We start from the raw sequence: 2,871 nt of genomic DNA, 5'->3' as shown, positions 1-2,871 counted from the left end.
CGCGGCGCAGCCGCTGCTCGGGCTGTGCTGGCGGAGCTGCCCCTGGCGCAGGTTCCGGGCACCCGCGCTCTGCTCTGACAGCACAGGTTGCTGCCGCCGCTGCTCGCACGAGCGAGTGCTCGGGCTGGGAAACTGCAGCTCTGGTGGTGTGGTGGTGGTGGTGGGTTGTTGGGGGGTTCCTGGGTGCCCTGAGGTTTCTCGTATGAGAAGGCCAAAGTTTCTCTAACAAGGCCAAAATGTCTGGATTTTGTGAGAAAGGGGAGAGTGGGTCACTTTTTTAACATTACAGAATGACTCTTGGTTCTACTCACAAATTTGTGGTAGTAAAAAGCCTCTTAGTGAGAGCAAGATAGATAGAAGGAACTGCAAAAGCTGCTGTAATAAAGGTTTTATGTTGTGAATTATATTCCAGGAGTATATGTGGAGGCATGATGCTAAAGAAACCAAAGATGCACATGCCCACAAGTGTTAGCTCTATAGTGTAAATTTTGGGTAGTGCTGCCCTAAGAACGACCAAAACTATTGTGGGAGAGATTTTTCATTACTGCCCAATACTCCTAAGCCACTGTTTGAATAATTACTACAGAGGATACTGGATTGTAAATATCTAGCTTGATAACTGTTGATAAAACTACAGAAGTAGTGTATCTTTGTAGACTGGGAGTGTCACTGTTTGTCAGTTCTAACCCAGTAGTCAAATGAGGCCTTTTTTTAATAAACATTGTTAAAATTACCATCTGAATTCCAGATTTGCACAGCAAAGTTGTTTGCAAACTCAAATATGCTGGGGCTGGGTTTCGTTTCTTGTCTTTCACTATCAGTTTTTATTTCTGTATGTGATCTAATTAAACTGTCAATTTCTTTTGACTGTACTGTTCTTATTTTTGACCAGAGATGACAATGAGCATCTCTGGTGTTTTTGCTGTGCTCAGTTATGTGGTGTCCTATAGTTTTAGACTTGGCTGAGTTAATCACACTGCTGGTACTGAACTCACTGTGAGAGCCCATAGTTTGATGACCTGGTTGTAGCTTTTTGGTTTTGAGGTGCTGGAGTCTTTCAATGTATTTAAAGGAATAATTAAAATTATATTTCCTTCAAGGTTGTCAGGTATTGCCATAACATCACTGTCTAGCTTCTCATTATACAGAGGTTACTCTCTCACAGCAGCTGTGTTCAGTAGATACAGCAGCAGTCAGGTTAGCTTTTATCCTGAAAACTAGATCAGTGCTCACTGGAGGTTCCAAAATGCAAAGAGGGCTAGGTATATGTCAGCTTTAGGGAACACCTTCAAACAGGAGAATACTCTGAATTAAAATTTGCCCCATTCCTGCAGGTGTTCAAGGCCAGATTGGATGAGGCTTGTGCAGCCTGGTCTAGTGGGAGGTGTCGCTGCTCATAGCAGAGAGGTTGGAACCTGAGGACCTTTAAGGTCACTTCCAACCTGAACCATTCTGTGATAAAAAACTAGTGTATGTCTGAGGTTTTAAAACTATATAAAAAATAAGACTGTTTAAAGTAAGACACAAACTTTAACAACCAAAAATTAATTGCGAAACATATACAGAGAAGTATTCCCAACAGCTCAGTGGTGGCATGAAACTTGTGTTTAGTTTCAGCTTGGACTCTCTGGTCCCGCCAGAAGAAAGATCTGTGTTACCAGTAAGTCACTGTAGCTAGTAAAGCAGAATCTGTACTTGAGAGCTCAGTGACTGTGTGAGCTTGTGCACGCTTAACTTATGAGACATCTAGAAAAGCTTATTCCAAGAACTGTTTCAGTTGACTTTACCCAAACAAGTGCTACCACCTTGCTTTTTCTGGTTTCCTGAGGTGTAATATAAAAATAAGGGTATTTGCTGTTATTAAAGGCTCACAGCAGCACTGTGAAAACTTGTATTTCAGGTCCTAAGACAATTGCATGAAGTTAGTATTAAGCAATCGACTCTTTACTTCATGAGTAATTCTTTTCATTATACCAGGCTGTTATGAAGGTCAACCATCTACTAATAATGATGTAGTTAATACTGTGGTTGGACTAAATAACTTGAAGCTGCGTGGATTTATCGTTACACCTTTTCTTCAGAAAACGTGTTTATTTTCCTCAAGTACTGCAAGAGAAGAAAGAGGGAATACAACTTTGATAGCTTTGCAGACAGAGAAAGGAAATGTTGTTAGCACAAAGCCCCGTGCTGCTGGGAACTGAGGAGCTTCATCTATTGCATCTTCCAGTCAGAGGTTGTTCAGCAGCAGGTGGTTCTGATCCCCACAGCGATCCTGGTAACGCGGCTCTGGGAGGTTTATGCACGTTGTTGGCATAAAGCAGTTCTTTGATTCAGGCAGATTAAAATCTTGTCTTGGCAAGTGAGTTTTCTAACAGCTGGATGATCAAGATTTCTAACTGCTGTCGTCACTTGCTAAATATTATTTGAATTATTTTTTCTTTCTAAAAGATGAGCAATTAAACTGTTATACTTTGCCTAACAAAACTATTCCTTTGCGTTTTATATCTCAGCCTTTAGTCTTTTACAGATTGACTAACCTTTAAAAAATCAAACCAACACAACAACAACCTCTTAATTTCCAGCTCTGAATGAACTGAATAGTTAACTATAAGACTAGCAAAAACTAGATGAAGATGTGGATGTGATTATTCAGATCCTTTAATACAAAAGATCAGCAGTCTTAAGTTTTTTATTTTTATTTTTTTTTTTGCCAGAAGCTAACTCTTAAGTATTTTTACATCTAAAATGTCAATAATTCTTGTACCTCTTCAGTTATGCTCTTTTGCTTCTATATTGTATATCTAAAATCAGGGAAGCCTTTTGTAACTAAACAATGTTTAATTGTTATACATACTTGTTTATCCTCTTTCC

General features: G+C 39.7%; 1 protein-coding gene across 1 annotated transcript in view; it reads left to right on the top strand.

The window, feature by feature from the left end:
* The first annotated feature begins 236 nt into the window (after window positions 1–236).
* The window catches only part of RSBN1 (round spermatid basic protein 1), an 11,325-nt gene continuing 8,690 nt past the window's right edge, over window positions 237–2,871 (top strand). Inside the window, 1 exon segment of the mRNA XM_010002294.1 lies at window positions 237–264. Within this exon segment, the coding sequence (XP_010000596.1) occupies window positions 237–264 (28 nt within the window).

Source organism: Chaetura pelagica, unplaced genomic scaffold, assembly GCF_000747805.2.
Source record: "Chaetura pelagica isolate M959 unplaced genomic scaffold, ChaPel_1.0 scaffold181, whole genome shotgun sequence".
Taxonomy (NCBI): Eukaryota; Metazoa; Chordata; class Aves; order Apodiformes; family Apodidae; genus Chaetura; species Chaetura pelagica.
This window is presented reverse-complemented; position numbering and strand designations above follow the sequence as displayed.